Raw genomic sequence first — 21,126 nt, 5'->3', positions numbered from 1 at the left:
TTCTCTTTCTGTATAGAGTCATGCAAATTTTCTGCATATAAAGAATTTTGTAAGGGAGGAGGGTGCTGAGCAGAGATTATGTCTCAAAGTAACACTGTATTCTCTCTTCCTTTTGACTTACAGTGGTGGAGGGGAGGACAGAGTACTAGAGTAGAAAGTGAATCTTGATTTATTCAAATTATTCCACAAGATTGATCACAAACATCTTTTATTTGGGATCGCCCCACAAATGTCTGGCCATCTTATACTCCAGCACATTAAGAACAGTTGAGTCCTTTTTAACATTTTTGTTCCTCATAGCTGTATTAATCTATTTAATTATAAAAGATAATATATGTACTAGTAAAAAGTAAAACAGTACATAGAGGAGTATATAAATTGAAAATTAAGTACCCTTGTTTTCATCCCCACCTGACTTCCCAGATGTTTTCAGTATATGCTTCTGGAATATTTTATATGCTGTGTGTATATGTGTATATACAGTTACATATGTACACACCATGCAAATTGTTGGTTTCTTGATTTTTTTTTCACATACAGAGCTCTTTCTATATTATATAATAATGTCCTTATTTAAATATAGTTATATAGTAGGCAAGGTTCTAACTATTTTGCATGTATTCTCATTTAATCCTCACTTCAACCCTGTGAAATGGGAATAATTATCCTAGTAAGTAGTAGGTCTCGCTCTTTTTTTTTTTTTTTTTAGTTATTATGGGATATTACAAGTATATATAAAAATTATGAGAATAGTATATAGACCCCCATGAACCCATCAACTTGGAATTGTATTCTTTCTGGCAGCTAATAATACTCCATCCTTTGAATGAACAGTAATTTCACAAGTCTCCTGTTGATGGACATTTAGATTATTCATAATTACAGAAAATGCAGCACTACATGTCCTTATACAACTAGTTTTAAATTTATGCAGATGTATCCGTAGGATAAATTTCTAGCAATGGATTTGAGGCAACATAGGGGATGTGCATTTAATGTTTTATTAGATTTTCTCAAATATTACTGCTTTCTAAAATCATTTACTTACCTTCCATCATAGGAGGTTAGTGTCTAGGTATAATGCCTTGAGAAAATGCCTAATGGAATAGCTTTAAGATAGAGATGTTTTGAGGACTTAATGGGGCAAGAAGGAAGATGAGGTAAATACAGTAATAATTGGCCTGTGTGGGTTAAAAATAATGAAATTTAAAAATTTATAGAAGTTCATTATCTTTAAAATATCTAAAATATGTAATTCTCTTGTTTAAAGTGCTTTAATTTTATCAGTGAATTTCTAAACAAGGGAATTGAAATTGTGTGTGTGTTGAGGGGGTGCTTTTGCTTTTTAAAGAGCTAGTAGTGATTAGACTAAAGTATATACAGAAAGGTTCTGGGTCCCTGTATTTTGGAGAATGTTTTGTATATGACTGGATAGGAGAGAAACTTCTCAGTGAACAGAAGAATGAGTCCCAGAATATAATGTGTATTTATTGCTTGAGCTTAATTGTGCCTGAGGGAGTTGGAACAGAGCAGAAGGAAGCTTCCTCTCTCCTTGTTCCCTTTCTGCCATGAGGTGTGCTACAATGATTGTGCTTTAAGATGGGAATGTGGAGGAAGTCATTAGCCTGGGGTTTGGTGGAGAGGACTGCTTTTTTAATGGCATTGGACTTCAAGTAAAACATTAAACTTCAGTGGCCCTCTCTGCCTGAACAAAACAGAGGGTTGGGGAAGGAAGGATGACCAGGAAATGGAAAGAATTCAGAAATTTCTTTTAAAGTCAGAATATACAGGGCTAATTTAGGTCTTTTGACCATTCAAAAGGAGATCCCTTTGCTTTGTTTTTCGCTTGAGGTTCTCCAAAGAAATACCTCTGTTTCTAGTTTGATTTCCACCCCCACCCCAAGCTAAGGCAGTTAAATATTGCAGGACTTAGTTATGGTCAGCAGGGGGCTCCCATTGCTTATCTGTGAGTCCAGGGACTTCCAACAAAAGGATGGAGGAGAGAGTAAGTTCCTGTTACAGAATTGCTTCCTCTGAAAATGCTATTACACCATTACTACCTTTCAGGGCATCAAATGGGAAAAGTGTCCGGGATATTTGAACAAAAGCCGCCTATGTCCCTAAATGAGGGACCTTAATGAGACTGGTTATGACCCACAGTTTTATGGGAGTTGTTTGGTGGAGAGTTAATACCCTTCCATTTATCCTAGGTACTTCCGAACTTTGTCTCCCACCCCTCTGGTCCACCCCACCACCACCCCCTGCTTTTGTTTTCTCTTAAACCTTTTGACTAGTAACTTACCATGTTGTCCTAATTCAAACTCCTCTTAGGCTTTTTTCTTTCTACTCCCTTTGGCATTTTTATTTGTCCCACTTTGACTGTTTCAGCTAGAACTAGAGTCCCCATGGGAGAAATAAGGGATTTGTAAAAGAAGGAAACCAGACCTTGTAGAGCACTCATTAACTGTTGTGATGAACATTGAGAGCTGGTATTTAAATGAGGGTTAGAAGAATAGTCATTACTCCAGAAGTACATTTAAAGTTCCTAAAGGTAAATGAAATGGTTTCCAATGTCCTTTAAGTGTTACCGTTCACCCAGTATATTAACTTCTTTCCTGGTTACTTTCTTATATTCTAGCGAAGTATCTTAGTCTATTATCTGAACTCTTTATCAATAGACGACAGTTTAAGGAACTGAAGAGCTAATGGGCTTCATGTTTTTTTTGGTCAAAGGGAAGGCAGAGAGAGAGGGGACAGAGGATATAACTCCGGTAAATTCTTATACAATTCTGAGGTTTTGGTTTAGAATATCAGTTTTTTGATTTTGAAAATCTCTTTCTTTTCCAGGGCAGCAGAGAAGAAAGTAGTAAAAATTACATCTGAAATACCACAAACAGAGGTATGTATTCTTTTAGAGGAGCAGTCTATATATATATGTTTTAGTTTTTGTTTTCTATTTCTTAGCCTCTATTCTATCTATATCATCACTTTAAAAATTTTACTTATAGGCAGAAAATCAATATTGACAGATTTTGGTATTGATACATTTTTCCACCAACTAACTATATTTGGGAAAATACTCTGGCTGGCATAGTCACCTTTGAAGCCCTAGTCTTTTTGTGTATAATATTCTGGTCTTAGTGGTAACTCTTTTTAAGATATTTACAAACTAGGATTAGAGTTTGGGAGGATTGTACCTTGGAAGAGCTGAAAAGTAACAAGGGAAGATACCACTTGTAAGTTACTACTGGCTAGATGGAGAGATTGAAATTTCTCTGAATTCCATCTCAAGATCTCTGAAACTATGTTCCAGTCAAGATCTGTGTTCTTTTTGTACCTTTAAAGTAGAGATGGCATAGGACAACACTGCCTCATTTCTAATTGAAAGAGTACAACTAGTGTTGGAACCAAGCTGTTCCTTTGATCCCTTTTCAAAGGTCAACCAAACACAGCTTTTGTCTTCTTGGCTTGATGCAGAATGTGGGTTTTATTTTATTCCTTCCCTTTTGTTTTTGAGGACATGAATGTAATAATAGTCTTTTTGTGTTTGCTTTCTGGAAAGGGCTGTTGAGTTAAGCCCTGAGAGGGGTGCACCCTGATATCCTCTAAGATTGTCAATATAACTCAGTTTAGACCTAAGAAATTACTCTTTATGTTCTAAAGATACACACCTCTTAACAACTTTTCTCTTAAAAGAAGAAAACCAGAAAATGAGTGTTTCTCTCCCCCTTCTTTTGTCTATTACCACTTAGAGAATGCAGAAGAGAGCTGAACGATTCAATGTACCTGTGAGCTTGGAGAGTAAGAAAGCTGCCAGAGCAGCTAGGTGAGTGTCCCCATCGTTTTGGACCTGAGATAGTGATCATACGAAGGTGAGGAAGTGTGTTCCTAGGTTTTAAATATAATTGTTGATTTTAAGTGAAATAGAGGCCTTTGCCGAAAAGAAATAACTCTCTTGACTTTGTTCAGGACTTGTCTGCTCATTCAATATAGTAGCTCTAGATTGGGTTTTATTGTCAAACAGGGTTTTTGTAATAGGTGAAAGTCAGGAACTGACTGCCACTCCCAGTTCTGATAAGGCTTCCTTTTAGTTTATTCTCTGGACTCTTGGTGAGAAAAAGAGTCAACTGGACCTCTTTCATGGGGTTGTTAGAATTAGCTAATGATTGCAAGGCTTGAGATCACAAGCAAGAAGTGCCATATGTACACTTGACACGGAGACAGACAACCAAGAGTGTGAACAGCTTCCTAAAATTTAGCTTGTTTTTCTTTCTACAGATTTGGGATTTCTTCCGTTCCGTCAAAAGGTAAGAATACAGAGACTTCTGAGAAAGTTATCTTTATGGTCTTACTTTTTTGGCACAACAGATTCCATTTCTCCAAATTAAGGTAAACTTGTTAGTGCTAGAAGCCTTTAAGCGGTTATTATATTCACCTCTGTGCTTTAGGTAAAACCATGCTTAACCCTTCCTGGGCAATTTAGAGAAGGTACTGAAGTTATGAGAGAATAGAAGGAAGCACCAACATCTGTTTTCCTTTTCTTAGACATCTTTAGGGAAGTTTCTAGTACCTTACTTATTTATTCTGATTTCACAAGTCAGCATGTAATTACTGTGTACCTGCCCATTGTTAGTACTGCCTAGTGTGAGTGGCAAAGAGAAGAAGAGAGTATCTTTTACCTTCTAGGAAATTACAAGGAGAAAACTTTAGCTATGTTTAAAGACTTAGCCACAAGGATTATCACAGCATTATAGTTATCAATAATTGGAAACAATGTAATATACAATAGAGAATTGGTTAAATAAATATGTATCATAGTACAGTTGAAGACTATGCAGATGTTAAAAATTATATTGAAGAATATTTGTCAAACACATAAATGGAAAAAACATTATAAAATAATATTTGTAGTGTGTTCCTATTTTAGTAATAAAAATGCACTATGGATAGGAAAAAAGATTGGAGGGATATATACTGAATTGATAACACATTATCTCTGGTTGGTAGAATTTTAAATGCCTGTTTTTTAAATTTCTGCAGTGAGTATATATTTGTAATAAATTAGGGAGCAAAGTTATACTTTTTAAAAAGAACATAGTTCCTTTTCTCAGAGACTTTAAATGTAGTCTCCTGATCCAATCTAGTCTTCTAGTGACCTGTTAGTAGTTTCAAGTCTGTTAAGAAAATGTGCTTCAAAAATCTTAGAGAGTTTTGCTATGCTTTTTAATAAAAGTCCAGCAAAATTTTGGTCACTGTTACTACATGTTTTAGAAACAAAATATTTTCTGGCTTTTAGTTACATTGAGAGAGATAATAGGATTGGTGATGGTACAATAAAAATTATTAAAGGCATTATTAGATGGTGCTATTTGAAGAAAGACAAAAGTTAAAATTAATACTTAGCCTGAAAAGGAAGATTGTCAATAAAATAATGTAAAGATAACATTTGCAGTGCTATCTGTATAATCTGGAGAACTACAGAGTGGCTCTTAAAAGAATAGAATTTGGCAGCAGTTAAAGGAAGTATTGTTTTTATGAGTGAGAACATAAAAATACTTAAAAGTTCCTAGCAAATAGCTATGGTAAATGTTGAGTCCATACCTGAATGTTTACGGTGGACAATTAGGGAACCAATTACAAGATTGAGGTTGCTTAAAATAAAATTCTGTCAAGTTTTAAATAAATAATTACTGACTAGATTGGGGTTGGGCCTATAGGCCAGTATACTACTTACTAGTGATAATTTCAGGACCGAACATTGGCTTTAAGAGATCATGATTTTAACTCGTTATGATAGTGGCTGTGCTCTTTTGTCCAGATATAGTGTCTTTCTCTTTTTTAAAACAGCTTTATTGAGATATAATTCCTATGTCATACAGCTCATCCATTTAAAGTATGCAATTCAGTGTTTTTTATATATTCACAGGATTGTGTAACCATCATCACAGTCTAATTTTAGGGCATATTCATCACTCCAAAAAGAAACCCCGTACCCATTAGCAGTTTTACTCATCACCTCCCCCCCAACCTCCAGCAAGCAACCACTAAATTTTTTCTGTATATATAAATTTGCCTTCATATAAATGGTATCTCGTAATTCATGGTCTTTGGTGACTGCCTTCTTTCACTTAACGTAATGTATTCAGGGTTCATCCATGTTTTAGGATATGTCATTACTTCCTTTCTTTTTATTATTGGATAATACTGTGTTGTACTGATATACCACATTTTATCTTTCCATCAGTTAGTGTACATTTGGGTTATTTTCACTTTTTGGCTACTATGGATAATGCTACTGTGAACATTCATATCTGAATTTTTGTGTAGATATATATTTTCATTTCTCGGGGAGTTACCTAGGAGTCAGATTGCTAGGTCATATGGTAAACTCCATGTTTAACTTTTTGAGGAACCATCAAAATGTTTTCCAAAGCGGCTGTACTCTTTTATGTTCCCATCAGCAATGAATGCAGACATGATCTCTAGATATAATTTCTGCCTTTTCTTTCCCTTCATAGGATAAAGGATATTTATCCTATATATGATTTCTGTGCTGTCTCACTTGATTTGAAGACTGTCAACTTTCTTTACAACTTTTAAAAATATTAAATAAACCTTTTTAATTTACTTCTTTAGGCCTGTCATCTGACACTAAGCCTATGGTAAGAAATTTTTTTTTCTCAACCCTGAGTGCCAAATCTTAACTCTGTACAGTTAAAGTTAGAGATTTACTTCTCCCCAGATAAGAGGAAATTGAGATCATAGGAGTTTGGTGACTGTTTTCAGTGCAGTGTTTTATGTCCTGAATAAAAAGAATTGTTTGAGGTACTGAGAGGTTGGGAAAATTGCTGCATCTTCAAAGTCATTATAGATCTCTTTCTTCCTGCCACTCCTCTTGGGAAAAAAAAGTGGGTAGATTTTGTTAGCTTGAGGACAGTCCATGTAGCTCTTTGTTTTATGGTACTGGAGTTTTTAGGCCTCAACCAATGGCTTTGAATAATGTCTGGTTCTTAATTACCACAAGAGAATCTATGGAAGCAACTTATGAGTTCTATTTGTAGATACTGGGAATTTTCAACACTAATTATTAAATATAAAACCAGGGAATAAAGACTAGTAGAATAAGATCCCTTCTGGGCCATTATGACTATTCAGCATATTTAGAAAATGGGAATAAATGCTGCAAACTATATTCAGCATTATGAAATCCTGCTCTTGGGGTTATAGATCAATACTGTAAGTGAAGGCGAAATGTTGTAGTGGTAGTAGTGGTAGTGGTAATAGTAGTGGTGGTGGTAGTAGTAGTAATTAGAACAGTAGTAGTAATGAAAATGTCCCAAATGTCCTTATGATAAGTCTTACATGTCAGGGCTTCCAAGAAAAAGTAAGGAATAAAATTGAGTTGGGTACTGGTAGTAGATTTATCTTCTGAAGCAAGGATAACTGCAGTGATAGTTTCTCTTTGCTAGGAGGTAGTTAAGAACTACTTGCCAAGACTGTATATAGGAATTAACAGTTTTGGACTGTGAATGATGGACTTGTTTGGAGGTGATGATTTAGACATTTGTTTGCTTTTTCAAGCAGTATTTGGCCTACTTTGATCTTATACCCTCCTTGGGGTCTTGCCACCTTTGATAAATGAAGGAGGCAGGGCTGAATCTTTCACTGCATTCCAGGAGAGGCCTTTTAATAATTAGTGGCGTAGATTAGTGGCACATAGGGTATCTGTGTGTAGGCTTACTTGAACTCTTAGCTTTGGACCATAGTTTATGCTTTCCATATTTTCTGTTTTGATTCTTAAAATTTTTTTCCTATGTTTTTGTAGGTTAACATGGATAAGCTAAAAGAAAGAGCTCAAAGATTTGGTTTGAACGTCTCTTCAATCTCCAGAAAGGTAAGATACTGTTTTTGCAATATTACAGCCTTTGGGGCTCATAGTCTGGAAATGACTGTCCTGAGTATAGAGTTGGCTGCTCAGCACATCATTTAATGCCCTCCTTTTACTATTACTTCCTCTCACTGACTATTGATTGCATTTGGGAATTGTTTCACAAAGCTAATTGTTTTTCCCACAGATTGTTTTCAAAGCTTCCATGCAGGCTGGTCAAGATGTTGATTTCAGTGATTTTAAAACTTGTTACATCTGCTTTAACTTGTGATGTAGGCATAATGGAAATTGAATAATCAGGGGAAGACAATCCTGTCTTTAGGTCAAAAGTACCTAGAAACAAAATTTGGAGGTTCTGTGGAACAAAATTGAGAAAGTTATTTCATTCTTTCTGCCCCTCTGCTAACTGATACTATTAAGTTTAAGCAAGATAACTTTGTTGGCACCATGCTGGGTGGGTAAATCAGTCCTACAGGGCATTGTTGTGTTTGGAGTTTTGCTAGGCACATTGGAGAAAATGCTGAGGACTCTCCTGTTTGCCTAGAGCCAGGTAGTCTCTTAATCTTTCTTCTGTGGGAATGAGAACATGTTTCTTGTTTGAAGTGGTGGTAGGGTTAAGGGAAGACTATTTCAAACCAGAAAAACCGTCATTGGGGAAAAAAAGAATTATTTCCCATTTGGATATAGAAGCATTTACCTCCCTGGAAATCCATTGAAAAAAACTGACCTGATAGTAGTTATAGTTTTGTTCAAAAAAAAAAAAAGCAGCACATAAAAGTGAACACTAGTTGTGTCTCTATGGGACTCATAATCTTGAACACAACTGTGCTTCATCTTCCTTCCCTTTGGGTTACATTTTTTTATGTTTACCAGAAATACAGCATCAGATCTGTGTACCCAGGTTGACACTGAGACCATAGGTGGTCAGTAGGAGTATTTGGTAGTTTATATGAAATAAGTTAGGAGTTGAGAGGTAGGCAGAGTATATGATTCAAGCCATATGCAGCTTAATTGGGAAGAACTGTTATAAACCAAAAGTCATTTGTGTTTTGCTAGATGGTCAGGGGGAAGGGTTCCTTGGATTTGTGGCCCTAGTTGTCATCTGTTTCCTTTTTTTGTATATGAGGGCTAAGTATTTTGAGAATCTCAGCAGTAACTTGACTCCCATAGGGAATTGTTGAGTTTGTGTTTTGGAGGGCGGAGGGGAACAAAAGGTACCCACTGAACTGAGAAGTTACCTTGAGAACAAAAAATGAGACATGCAGCTCCATATAATCAGTGAATCAGTTTATTATAGGGTAGCTTACTCGTAGGATAGGATCGGTTACACAACAATCCGGAAGCATTTGCAGCTGCACTCTGCACTGCTGAAGGACTATTGGGACAGTTTTATAGTTAACCTAGGGTTTGTGGGTACATGCTTGGAAATGGGAAGTCAAGATTTATGAATGGGTAACTAGTTTCGGGGACACTGGGAGTATGTCAGCAAAGGTCTTCATTGTTGTTTAAAGACTAACAGAGCATAGAGGCCACCTAGACCTAATGATCATTAATATCTACTAAAATAGCCCTTGATGACAGAGAAGAGGTTTATTACACAATATAGTCCTAGGTAGGGTCAGTGGAAGGACAAGAGGAACTAAATGGACCTAGGATGGCATCAGTTATGCTTACAGCCATACATTGTGTATTCCATCAAAATTAACAATATTGAACATCATATCTCCTGCTCCTTAGCTCATATGGACACATTCCTGAGAGGAATTTGGGGTTTTTTAATTTTTTATTAAAAAATTTTTTAATTTATTTTTTGTGTTTTGATGGGGGGTGCATAATTAGGTTTATTTATTGATTTTTAGAGAAGGTACTGGGGATTGAACTCAGGACCTCCTGCATGCTGTGCATGCTAAGCATGCACTCTACCAGTGAGCTATACCCTGCCCCCTGGAGTTTTTTAAAATTCTTTTTTTTTAATTGAAATATAGTCAGTTTACAATGTTGTGTCAGTTTCTGATATACTGTTTAATGTTTCAGTCATACATATGTATTTTCATATTCTTTTTCATTGTAGGTTACTACAAGATATTGAATATAGTTGCCTGTGCTGTACAGTATAAACTTGTTTAATTATTTTTTATTGAAGTGTAGTCAGTTTACAATGTTAGTTTCAAGTGTACAGCAAAGCGATTCAGTATACATACACATACATTCATGTATATTTTTTCAGTTTCTTTTCTATTACTGCTCATTACAAGAAATTGAATATAGTTCCCTGTGCTATACAGTAGGTGCTTGTTGTTTATCTATTTTATATATAGTAATGTGTATCTGTTAATCTCAAACTCCTAATCTTATCTACCACCACCCCCCGCCTTCCCCCCGGTAACCACAGTTTGTTTTTTGTATCTGTGAGTCTATTTACGGTTTGTAAATAAAATTTTTATTTAGAGAGGAATTTGTTCTTCACTTTATACTGTCCACCTGAGTTATACAGGGATATCAGTCTTGTCTTTTCCCTTTCCTGGAATCTTTCTGTGTATTTGATCTCTTTTTAGCCTCCACAGGAGGCTGAGTAAAACATGAAGAGGTACATTTATTAACTTCCAGCAAATTTTGTGACTTTGAGCAAATTACTAAACTTCTTTGATCCTCATCTGTAAAACTGGAAATAATACCTAACACTGTGTTTGCAAAGAATAAATAATTGTATATTTGCAATTATCTACATGGTTACACTTTGACCCTCAATAAATGTTAGTTTTCTTAGTTCAGTTCTGTTGGCCAACTGGTTTTATCACTTTGAGTCAATTAACTTCTGTGTTTTAGTTGATCATTGATAAGATTTCAGTTCCTGTTTTAAATTCTGAAGTTATGATGAGATAATGGTAATTGGAAGAACTGACTATATGAGCTCTGTTCTTTAATAACATTCATTGTCACACGTGTTCTAGAGTAGTGCTTCTCCAGTTCTGTGGCAAAAGACTAGTTTTTAAAATTTCCAATTAATTGTAGAGTGGTACTTTTGTAAAATACAATAAAAATGTCAAAGCAATGTTAAGTTGCTTCGTAAATTTCTAAACACTCTCAATTTCTGGACTTACTGCCGACTGGTAACAAACAGCGCTAAAGGCAGACCACGTTTTGAATTACACTGTGTTAAGAGTATATATGATTTCTTCCAAGAACCACTTGGAGACTTATGACTTTCTGAGATAGGTTCGATTTACATTAGTCATAAATCCTGATTTTCAGAACCATCCTAATTTTAACAATTTGCCCTAATTTGCTTCACATAAACCATTAAAATGTTCCAGAAATGCTGGTATTTTGCTATCTAGATCATCACCATTCAGTGGAACTTTCTGTGATGATGGGAATATTCTGTAGAATATTGTTCTATTGAATAATCTGTGTTATCTAATACAGGCATACTTTGGAAATGTTTCAGATTCAGTTCCAGACCACCAAAGTACAGTGAATATTGCAATAAAGTGAGCCATGAATAAAAAAAAACAATATACATACCTAAATTTAAAAATACTTTATTGAATTACACTGTATAGCACAGGGAACTGTATTCAATATCTTGTGGTAACCTATGGTGAAAAAAAATATGACAGTGATTATATGTATATTCCTATATGACTGAAGTATTGTGCTGTACATCAGAAATTGACACATTATAAACCGACTATACTTCAATAAATATATACATACATATATATAAATATGTGTGTGTATATATATATATAGATATATATATACACACACAAAATACTTTATTCCTAAAAAAATGCTAACAATCATATGAGCCTTCAGTGAGTTGTAATCTTTTTGCCATGGAAGGCTGCTGACTGTGATCGGGATGGTGGTTGCTGAAGGTTGAGGTGGCTGTAGCAGTTTCTTAAAAATAAGACAACGGTGACATTTGCCAGTGAGGTTCAGTTGACTGACTCTTCCTGTCACAAATGATTTCTCTGTAACATGCAGTGGTGTTTGATACCATCTTGCCCACAGTAGTTCTTTCAGAACTGGAGTCAGCCCTCTTAAACCCAACTGCTGCTTTATCAGCTAAGTTTATAGAATATTCTAAATCCTGTGTTGTCATTTCAGTAGTCTTCACAGCATCTTCCCAGGAGTATATTCCATCTCAAGAAATGACTTTCTTTGCTTATCCATAACAAGCAACTCCTCATCCATTCAAGTTTTGCAATGAATTGTAGCAATTCAATCCCATCTTCATGCTCAACTTCTGATTCTAGTCCTTTTGCTATTTACACCACATCTGCAGTTACTTCCTCCACTGAAGTCTTGAACCCCTCAGAGTCATCCATGAGGGTTCAAATCAACTCTTTTCAGCTTGCTGTTAAACTTGATATTCTGACCTCTTCCTGTGAAATCACAGATATTCCTAATGGCATCTAGAATGTAGAATCCTTTCCAGAAAGTTTTCAGTTTGCCCAGATCCATCAAAGGAATCACTATGTGTGATGGCTGTAGTCTTATGAAAAGTATTTCTTAAATAATAAGACTTGAAAGTTACAATTACTCCTTGATCCAAAGAATGCAGAAGGGATGTTGTATTAGCAAGTGTGGAAACAACATTAATCTCACTGAACATCTCCATCAGAGCTCTTGGGTGACCAGGTGCATTGTCAACGAGCAGCAATATTTTGAAAAGAATCTTTTTTTCCTGAGCTATAGGTCTGAACAATGAGCTTAAAATATTCAGTAAACCATGTTGTAAGCAGATATGCTGTCATCCAGGCTTTGTTGTTCCATGTATAGAGCACATGCAGAGCCCTAGGATTTTCAGAATGGTAAATGAGCATTAGCTTAAAATCACCAGCTGTGTTAGCCCTTTGCAAGGGAGTCTGCCTGTCCTTTGAAGCTTTGAAGCCAGGCATTAACTTCTGCTCTTTAACTGCAAAAGTCCTAGGTGGCATCTTCTTCCAGTATAAGGCTGTTTCGTCTTCATTGAAAATCTGTTGTTTTGTATAGCCACCTTCATTAATTATCTTAACTCAGTCTTCTAGATAACTTATTGCAGCTTCTGTATCAGCGCTTGCTGCCTCACCTTGCACTTTTATGTTATGAATGCAGCTTCTTAAACCTCATGAACCAAGCTCTGCTTGGTTCAGACTTCTGCAGCTTTCTCACCTCTCAGCAGCCTTCATAGAATTAAAGAGAGTTAGGGCCTTGCCATGGGTTAGGCTTTGGTTTAAGGGAATATTATGGCTGGTTTGATCTTTTATCTAAACCACTTAAACTTTCTTCACATCAGAAATAAGGCTGTTTCACTCTCTTATCATTCTAATGTTCACTGGAATAGCACTTTTAATTTCCTTCAAGAACTTTCCTTTGCATTCACAGCTTGGCTGTTTAGTACAAGAGGGCCTAGCTTTTTGCCTGTTACAGCTTTTGACATACCTTCTTCCTTAAACTTAATCATTTCTAGCTTTTGATTTAGAGTGAGAAACATGCAACTCTTCCTTTCACTCAAACACCTGGACACCATTGTAGGGTCATTAATTGGCCTAATTTCCATATTGTATCTGAGGGAATAGGGTGGCCCAGGAAGAGGGAAAGAGACAGGGGAGTGGCTGGTTGGTGGAGCAGTCAGATCACACACATTTATTAAGTTCACTGTCTTATATGGGCATAGTTAGTGGCACCCCAAAACAATTAGAATAATAACGTCACAGGTCACTGATCACATATCCCCATAAGTATAATAATCATGAAAAAGTTTTAAATATTGCAGGGATTACCAAAATACGATACAAGAGACATAAAATGAGCAAATGGCTGTTCAAAAAATGTCTCCAATAGACTTGCTCAACATAGGGTTGCCACAGACTTTAAATTTGTAAGAAGTACGATGTCTGTGACATGCAGTGAATCGAAGCACAGTAAAACAAGGTGTGCCTGTACTCTAGTTATTAGCCACATATGGTGGTTGACCACTTGAAATGTAGCTAGTGTGACTGAGGAACGGAATCTTTAATTATCTTATTTTTTTAACTTTTTAAAATAATATTTTTAAATGGAGGTACTGGGGATTGAACGCAGGACTTCATGCACGCTAAACATGTGCTCTACCACTGAGCTGCTGCTTTCCCCACTAATTATCTTAAATTTAAATAGCCACATTTGTATTAGACTCAAGTCTATCTTTTATCTCCCACACAGCTGTCATACTTACATAGCATAGAGATCATTTATCAAACCGCATATTTGGACCATTGTTTCCATAGCCCAGAATTCTTTAGTATTTGTAAAATATAAGCAGTTTGAGAGTAGATTTGTAAAAGGAGAAAAGTTGGAGAAAAGGGAATAGGAGATAAGAAAAGAAAGTGTTCTTTTTTTCAAGTAACTTTTTTTGGTAGAACTTAGTGTTCTAGACCCAAATCCTGAAATTGCACCTGGCTATATTTTCAGTTAGAGTTGGTTGGTTTAGAGTCTTGTGTTTAACAGTTCTCTATTGTCAGAAATGATTTGCTGCCTAGTACTTGGTTGGCTAGAGGTAAATGATGTGATTAAATTTGTATTTATGGAACAGCCAGATCAGCACACTTAATATTCATCTCATCCTGGGGTCCTGGGTTCAAGTATAGCCTCCTCCTGTGTGTTGGGTCATCTGTCTTTAAGTTGTACAATTCTCTAGGCACAAATCTCATTCAGTTAGATATGGTACAGATAGTGGAAGTTAATAGGTGATGTGAAGATAACCTCTTCTTCATCCTAGTATCCTAAAAGGGGCAATGAGAGACCTACCTCTTACCATCTCCAGTGCATGGCGTGTTTGCTTGATCCAGCGTAAGGCCCTGATTGCTTGGTTGATTTCTCTTCAGTAGATTCTGCTGCACTGGATGTAATAAAGAGACAGGATGTGTGAGAGGAGTGAGCCATAGATCAATAAATAGTATTAATGACAGATTTTTTTCCTAACTGTCACAGTCTGCCCATCTCCTCTTCATATTTTAAATATGTGACTTCAGCATATTATAAATTTGAAGATATCAAATTTCTGCTGTTCTTCCTAGGCTGACTGAGCACATATATTTCAATTTTCAGCTCCACTAGTGCACTATACATATTAAGCAGTACACAGAAACTTAAAGAAATCTGGCTACCACACCTCCCCCCATCATCTTCCCCCTTTCCCCCTGCCCAAGAAAGGCCTGCCCGTTCATGTTTCCAGCTCAAGTCTCAGTGAATAGAATCCTGTTGGTTTAGGATAATGGGAAGTGACAGGGCAAAGAATGGCGCTGGCATTTATAGACATTTTTTTACACAAGAGGCTGTAAATTGTCTCCTCCAACTCTTTGGACTATTTGAGGATAGAATGGCATGCCTTTTCTCATATAAGCCTCATAGTGACCATGGACTGAGAAACCTTCCACCCCCTCAAAACAAAACGCAGATAAATAACCTCTGCCTGGTTGGTTCTGATTGATCCCCAGCTAAGTTTTCAACCTTGTGCTTGACTGGTGGTTTTTTTTTTCTCTGTCAGTTAGTTTTCCACGCCTCCCAAGAGAAGTAGTGCTTGGGTTAGTCCCTATTGGTGATGGACAGCACATGGCCTGGCACATAAGAAATTCATCTCTAAAAGGAGTGAGAGATGGATAGAGGAAATAGATGGGAAGCCAGCTCAGTTAATATATGCTGGTCATAGGATGTTTTGGTAAAAACGAAGTCTGGGCTTATAGTTGTATTGTTAACTTGATGTAGCTGATTTGAGTGGATTGGGTTTTTTTGGTTTGTTTTCAAACATTGACACATTTGGGACAGTGAAACTTGATACTTTAGGAAGTTACAGGAAATCCAGTTAGGTAAGTATTTAAAACAAACAAAACCAAGCCCAAGCATTAAGCAGAAAACCGAAGTATGGTTTATACTCTTCTTCCCTGAGAATGTGAGGGATATGTTACTGCTTCTTGATTTTTGATTAGTAGTTGAAAATATTGACCTTAATACATCTTCCTTCTCTACTAGGATATCACTGAGTTTTCCTTACTTGTAGTTCTTCATATAAGTAACTGTCCTGATGAGTTATCTTAAGGCCTGTAAACCCTAAAGACTACTTTTTCCAGATTTGTGATTTTCCAGTATCTTCCCTGATGAATGTACTGTGTTACACAGTGTCAGAATATAAAAAGGTTGAAAATAAATATCCCTGTACTGTCTTCTTGTTGAGGCTGGTAGCTAGAAGATTCTCAGGCTGCAGTGATTAGTTTCATGAACCTTTTGTATTGCTGGGGATGAACCACTTCAGAGTGAGAGATGTTGGACCTGCCTTGATTCTGAGGAGCTTGTCGCAGAAATGTGTTGAGATATCAAAGAGGAAGCTAGGACAAAGAAGAGTCAGTTCCAAGCACAGGAGGGCACCAGTGTCTACAAATTTCATTGTGGCTAACTGATGATGGGCTTATCTCCATTCGCTCTCTTCTGGAAGGCCTGTTTGATTCTATTGAGATTGCATCCCACCATCTAAAGGAGATGAAGAATGTTTGTTTCTCCCTTCAGCAGTGAGTTTTGGTATAGAGGTTAGCCAGTGAAGGGATGTGAAGAGAAGGAAGTTCACACTATAGAATTAGATGTTGGTCATCAGCCTTCCCACAAGGTCTGTAATTAGGATTTGTTAGAGAGTTTAAGTGTGTGTATACAAACCTTTTCCAAAGGAAGACTTGTAGGACATGCATAGGACATTGCCAGCACGGAGCTGTAAGAACCTGAGGAACCTTCGTAAGCTATGGCAAGAAGTTTGGTAGAATATTTTTTAAAGGAATAGAAGGTAGAAGATTTAGATCACAGGATAAGTTGGAAAAATAGCATTCTGGGTAGGTTTGGGTTCTTTCCATTCACGTGTACTCAAGCAGCAGTACTTAGGCCAAGTGCAACACTTAATTCTCTATTCTCTTTTCTCATGGTGCCCTATGAGAATAAGAAAAATAGTAGGATTGTAGATGGAGAAACATCAGTGTAGATCCTCTTAGTCATTGTATTTAATAGATGAAGGGCTTTGGGGTAAATTTCCGTCCCTCCTCCTTCATCCTAGATTGTCATTGTCTCAAAAAATGCTTCTTCCACTTGCAAAATTGTGTTCTTCTAACTTACATTAACCAACAAGAAGAGAAGATAAGAACAGGTTATATAGTAGATAGAGATGGCATTTGAGAGTGGCCATCAGAGAAGATGAATTTCAGAAAAGCCAAAATCCAAGCCCACATAGTCCTCAGCATTTCTGGGAGCTTTTCAGAGCCCAACTAAAATTTAACCAGTCCTTTAAATCCCCTTCTAATTCATAATAATTTGAAAATAAGTATTTGGGGTTTTTTTTTCCCCTTCTGCCTCCTCCTCTAAGATAACACATATGCTGCAGTTTTTCCAGCCACCCACTGGAACAAACCTTGAGGGAGTGGTGAAGGAGCTGTTCAAAGAGGAAACAATAGGGAAAACTCTCTGACCTCAGTTTATCCCCTCATCTGGTTCTTCATTTGTCCCTGCTGAGGAACAGAACTTATCTTTTGTCTGTAACACAAATACATCTTTACCTCCTTCCCTTCCCACTTCCCCCCCCCCACCCTCTCTTCTCATTCCCTTCTATTATGGTTCCAATCAATGATGTCTTTATGTGTGCCATTCAACTGCTGTTGAACCACTTGGCTATAGGAATTTGGAAGAGCAAAGAGGCAGAATGGAATTTTTCTCTCTCCTGTCCAGGGCTCTTGAAAATATGTTCTAATTTTAACAGGAGAAATAGGAGTCAGGGTTTTCTTTGCTCAACTTCTTCTACCCTCCCTCTATGCCCTAAACCTCAAACATATACTTTTTACCTGGCTGTGTACATAAGAAAATTGGCAAGAAATGTTAGGAATATAACTTGATCACTTTAAGAGGAAAATCTTTAAAAATTGGGGGAAACACAACGAAATTTTTGGTGCTATACTAGCATTTATGATTGGTATTTGCCCTGTTTACTATAAATTGGATCTCTGTGAAGTTTCTGATAGAGGGTTGTACTTCCATAAGGTACATGGTTGAGACCACTAGCATCTTGTACCATTTCATTTTATTTTTCTCTCTCTCATTTCATTCATTGAATTTGAACCCCAAAAAACTGAAGGTAAAAAAGTTTGTAGTAAGAAAAAAAATTTATTCTCTTTTCTGTCTCCTCTGCTTGATACCCCACCCCCACTAATGTCTTTACATTCCTTTTTCTGATTTGTTGGAACTGATGAATTTCATAAAAAACGAGTTTTATGCTTCTCTGTTGACCCCCTTAGTCTTTACCTCAAGAGTGAACATAGCCTGGAAAAGGAGGAGAATGCTGCATTCTGTTGAGTCTGTTTTGCTTTTAAATACCTTCAGCTGTTTTTGCCAACCAAGTTCTTGGGGGTGGGATCATTCTTTGAATGTCAGGTTTTAAAAAATTGCCACTATAGTACATAAGGCTTTTAAAAGCCACCCATAAGTCATACTATATCTCATTGTATGTCTGGTTGTATGTCTAATTTTGCGTTGACCAGTAGCTGGCCTGGCTCTCTAAGCAGAGCAGTATCTGAACACTCCCAGATACTCTCCCTGGCTATGGTGAAATGTGAGCTAACTGTCTGAATCCAGGCCTGTCCATGCTTCAAAATCTATATGGGAGGGAAAAGTGTGGAATGTTTTTTATTTTGGTTTGGGTTTTTTGGTATGTGTGTTATTAATTTTGGGAGGGAGTATGAAATTTTGGTGTTCAAAGGCTTCTCACGATACAAGAGCTGTAGCAGTGTCAGAATGTTGAAGATGTATTCTAATACTTGAGAGACTAATACTTGAGTAATACTGTTTGTTGGGCTGGTATTGATAAGGAGAGGTAACTTTTTTTAATTGAAGTATAGTCATTTACAGTGTGTCAGTCTCTAGTGTGCAGCATAATGTCCCTGTCATGCATACATATACATATATTTGTTTTCATATTCTTCTCTGTTAAAGGTTATTACAAGATATTGAATGTAGTTCCCTGTGCTATATAGAAGAATTTTTTTTTATCTATTTTTATATATGGTGGTTAACATTTGCAAATCTCCAACCCCCAAATTTATCCCTTCCCACCCGCTTTTCCTGGTAACCATAGGAATGTTTACTGTATCTGTGAGTCTGTTTCATTTGTAGATGAGTACATTAGTGTCCTCTTTTCTTTTTTCTTTTTTAGATTCCACGTATGAGTGATATATGGTATTTTTCTTTCAGGAGAAGTAACATTTTAAAAAATACATATGGATTCAGTTCAAGTAAGGGTTAATAATTACATGATAATTCATTTTCTTATGTTTTCACCAAAATAGTAAAGTTGCTTTCATGCCTGAAAGCTGAAGCAGGTCAGATGACATCCTGTAGTATTTTGGAGATGGAGATGGTGATGAGGCAGGGGTAGGGTATCAGATTAGGTGTTTTATAGGGGGATACTTGGTGGTGATGTTTGCAAACTAGCAAAGGCCCTGTTTTTTTTTTTTTTAATAAAATCTGAGGTCCCTTGTTAAGATCTAGAAAACGCTAACTCCTTTCCTCCCTTCCTTTTCCTTTGCTACTTTGTTCACATATTTTTAAAGGTAGTATTTAATGTATTTATACCTTCTCATCCCCAGAGCAGATTCTTAGGACAGATATAGAAATGTATTTTCAGAGTGTTCTACATTTAGAGTTTATATCAAATATTGAACGTTTAAATTCCTAACAATGAAGATGTGTTATTGAGAAGGAGATTATATTTGAAGTGCTTAGTGTTTGGATATTAGAAAATATTTATTTGTGAGGAGTTTATTGGGGTGTAGAGTAGAGGAGGCAGTTATAGAATTTTCACTACCATGCTTATGCTTAAGGTATATAATTGTTCAGGAGGAAGAACAATTGGAAATTAACAGACCTATAAGGTGAGAGATGGGCCTTACATGATGTTGGACCTCTTTAGTGCTCTAAATGAACTAGCAAAACACATGAGCCTTAAGACAAAAGCCATCTGTTCTCCTGTCTGTTCTCCACTTTATTGATACTCTCCCTCTTCCCCTGTGTCAGTTCTATAGAAAAAAATACCTTTGTGTGCTTGAAACTAGTTGCCTCTCTTTTTCCCCACACACCTGAGGTGTTCCCTGATCTTATTTTGACGCGTTCTTCCTGTATTAAACTCCCCTGATAAAAGAGTCTGTTTCTCTATTTTAATTCTAGGAAGGCAGCAAGACAGATGTGTGCCTTTGAGCCAGCAGTGATACCTTAGTAGCTTTCTTTTTCCCTTCACATCTTTGCAGCTGAGATAACCTGTTTGCAGGAAGCATAAGCTTTTTTGGAAGGCCCCCAGTGTTTTCGGGGGGAAATTGGAGTGGAATAGCAGCCTTATTTGGTCTTAACAAGAATTTTTTTCCCCCTATACTTTATCAAAGCCTTTTGCAGTTGTTCCTAACTATTGCTGCACCTAAGGGTCTTAGTGGTCCCTTACAGTTCCCTAGGTTCTACCTTTCGAGATTCAGATTTTTTAGGTTGAGGTGAAGCCAGAAATCTGCATTTTAAGATATTACAGGTGAAAAGAACCTATTTTCCTAGCGCTTATTATAAATTTCTGAATGCTCAGGTAACGGTCGTCTTTCATTCTTTGTATATTTTCGTGAAGACAGAATTCACCTCCTCTTGAAAGTTTTTAGCTTCCCTCTACTGATTTCTTGACATTTCTGCCAAGCTCTGCATCACTTATCCTTAAAAGCAGCAGCTTCCTGGCTTTTAAGAGAGGGAGGTGGGGACTTTTAATAGAAACTTGATTTCCAAGTGTCTCAAGTGTGAAGCCTTCATTTCCTCCACCTTCCTTGCTTTGTCCTACAGTCAGCTAGAGCAAGACCGAGACGACCTCCCCGGGTCTGGGGAGGAGTGGGGGTCAAGGGGAAAAGCTTGATGTGGATAAGAGAGAAAAAGTAATGGGAGCCAGTGACCCAGAAGAGTGTTTGGTTCTGAGCCGAGTATATATTGGGGCTTCAAATACTGTAAAGATAGAAGATGCAGTTCCTAGTGGTCTCTAATTCTGATGTAGTTTTACAGTTCCTGGTACCCTTGTGGCCCTAGAAAGTTGATTCTGATCTTAACAGTGTAAAGATTGTTGTGAGTAGGTAAGATTATTGCATTGGGAAGTATGTTATGTGTGTGTGCAGGAGTGTTAGAGTATTTCTTTACTATGTATATGTTAAGATGGCATACCCTCTGTTAGT

The 21,126-nt window shown here is 36.8% G+C and overlaps 1 protein-coding gene across 2 annotated transcripts in view; it reads left to right on the top strand.

The window, feature by feature from the left end:
* LOC102537046 (SAP domain-containing ribonucleoprotein) overlaps positions 1–21,126 on the top strand; it is a 46,557-nt gene that overhangs the window by 10,853 nt on the left and 14,578 nt on the right. For both annotated transcript variants that reach the window (XR_001460502.3, XM_006218549.4), the window contains exons 5-9: positions 2,848–2,899; positions 3,753–3,826; positions 4,279–4,307; positions 6,637–6,662; positions 7,826–7,894. Coding sequence is in view for 1 of the 2 variants with exons in the window: in XM_006218549.4 (XP_006218611.1) it covers positions 2,848–2,899; positions 3,753–3,826; positions 4,279–4,307; positions 6,637–6,662; positions 7,826–7,894 (250 nt within the window). In the remaining variant the exon portion in view is untranslated. The remainder of the gene's footprint in view (positions 1–2,847; positions 2,900–3,752; positions 3,827–4,278; positions 4,308–6,636; positions 6,663–7,825; positions 7,895–21,126) is intronic.

Source organism: Vicugna pacos, chromosome 12, assembly GCF_048564905.1.
Source record: "Vicugna pacos chromosome 12, VicPac4, whole genome shotgun sequence".
In the NCBI taxonomy this organism is placed as follows: domain Eukaryota; kingdom Metazoa; phylum Chordata; class Mammalia; order Artiodactyla; family Camelidae; genus Vicugna; species Vicugna pacos.
Note: the sequence above shows the minus strand (reverse complement) of the source record. Positions and strands in the feature narration are given on the sequence as shown.